The sequence below is a fragment of the Galeopterus variegatus genome, unplaced genomic scaffold (assembly GCF_000696425.1).
Source record: "Galeopterus variegatus unplaced genomic scaffold, G_variegatus-3.0.2 Scaffold1075, whole genome shotgun sequence".
Taxonomy (NCBI): domain Eukaryota; kingdom Metazoa; phylum Chordata; class Mammalia; order Dermoptera; family Cynocephalidae; genus Galeopterus; species Galeopterus variegatus.
This window is the reverse complement of record NW_007727186.1, coordinates 193785-195447: the sequence shown is the minus strand read 5'-3', so window position 1 is coordinate 195447 and position 1663 is coordinate 193785. Positions and strand designations below refer to the sequence as shown.

At 57.4% G+C, this 1663-nt stretch overlaps 1 protein-coding gene across 1 annotated transcript in view; it reads left to right on the top strand.

Moving 5' to 3' along the window:
- ULK1 (unc-51 like autophagy activating kinase 1) overlaps positions 1-1656 on the top strand; it is a 30520-nt gene extending 28864 nt beyond the window's left edge. The window contains exon 29 of the mRNA XM_008574629.1: positions 387-1656. Coding sequence (XP_008572851.1) covers positions 387-578 — 192 coding nt within the window. The 3' untranslated portion in view covers positions 579-1656. The remainder of the gene's footprint in view (positions 1-386) is intronic.
- The last annotated feature ends 7 nt before the right edge of the window (positions 1657-1663 follow it).

Here is a 1663-nt window from a genome sequence, read left to right as displayed (position 1 = left end):
GAAGTATGCAGCATGTGGCCTCCCTGCCTGGGGATGTGAGGCAGGGCCTCCTTTTTAAAGATAATTCATATATTTAGAAAAAATTCACAGTCTAAACAGACGGATAGGGAAAGTCTGCCTCCCCCACCCCCCAATTCCCCTCTCAGGCAGGAGTGTTGCTGGCCACTGCCCTAGTGACATCGTTGCCAGCCGTGGCAATGACCACACTGACTGTCCTGGGCTGCACACAATGGCCTGCATGCTGAGCTGCATTGTCACTTGTCTACCACCACCCACCCCGCCCATCTGCTGCATGGGGTGTGCTGCGTGCTGCGTGCTGTGGCTGCCCCTGCAGTCAGCGCGTCGCGGTTGTGGCCTGCACTCAGCCCCTTTGCCCTTGGCTGCAGGTGCAGTCGGCCGCCCTGGATGAGATGTTCCAGCACCGGGAGGGCTGCGTGCCGCGCTACCACAAGGCACTGCTGCTGCTGGAGGGGCTGCAGCACATGCTCACGGACCAGGCTGATGTGGAGAACGTGGCCAGGTGCAAGCTATGCATTGAGCGCAGGCTCTCAGCCCTACTGACTGGCCTCTGCGCCTGACCTCCCAGGCCCAGCCCGCTGTGCCCAGGCAGCTGGACGTTCTCTGCCGAGCTCCACGGCCTCCCTGCAGGGACGCTGGGTGGAGCCAGGTGTCTGCAACCATGCAGTTTGGCACTGCTGCTGCTTCTGTAGGACAGGGATCAGTGCTGTGGTTCCGCGCTGGCTGACCCTCAGAGCTTCTCTCCAAGGCTGCCTCACACACAGGACGGGCACCTGCCACCCCGTGAGACCCGAGGACAGCAGGGCCCTGAGACTGCATTGCCGATGTGAGCTCTTCCTCTGGCCAGAGCCTTCCCTGCCCTTGCCCAGTATAGGGGATGCGGCCTCCTGGCTTTCCATTCTCCCCAGGAATGTCTCCCTCTGAGACCACCCACCCAGCTTTGTAAATCACCCAAGCACTTTATGCAGATAGAGACTTGAGAGCCTCAACTTCTGCGGTCCGACAGCGTGACCGCAGGAACCTGTTCCTGGCGGTTGCCCTCGAGGCGTGTGTACATACCATATACATACTTACATATATAAATAGCCCCATGAACGTGTGTGAGCGTGTGCGCCGGGTATGGCTGCTGCCTGTGTCTGGTCCTGGAGAGGAGGGCAGGCTCTGCTGCAAATCCTCTCATTTAAATGTTCTCCAGAGACAGACAATGTGGAGCATCTTGCTTTCCAAACCCAGAACAGATGTTGTAATCTTTCACACTTTACTCCTAAAAAGTGTCTTACTTTAATGCAGCTCATTTTTCCTTTAAAGTAGAAAATGTGTAGGTGTTTAAGGAATTATCTTGGCAGGGTGGGGGCAGGACAGGGTCAGGCCTCCAAATCACTGTGGGATCTGAGCCGCGGAAGCAGATGGTGCTGGGGTGCGTGTGGCTGGGGTGTGACAGGCCACTTCCCCAGCCGCCTGGTGCAGCCGTGTGTGCGTCTATGTGTGGCTGCGTGTCCCCGACCTGAACGTGGTGGACAGGCGAGGGTGAACTGTTAGCGCAACAGAAAAAAAAAATATGCAAAACTCTTCCCCATCAAGCTTTAAGAGTCAGTTTTGGTGGCTAGGCCCCTCCTTGGTAGGTAGGCCCCGTGACAGCCCTGTC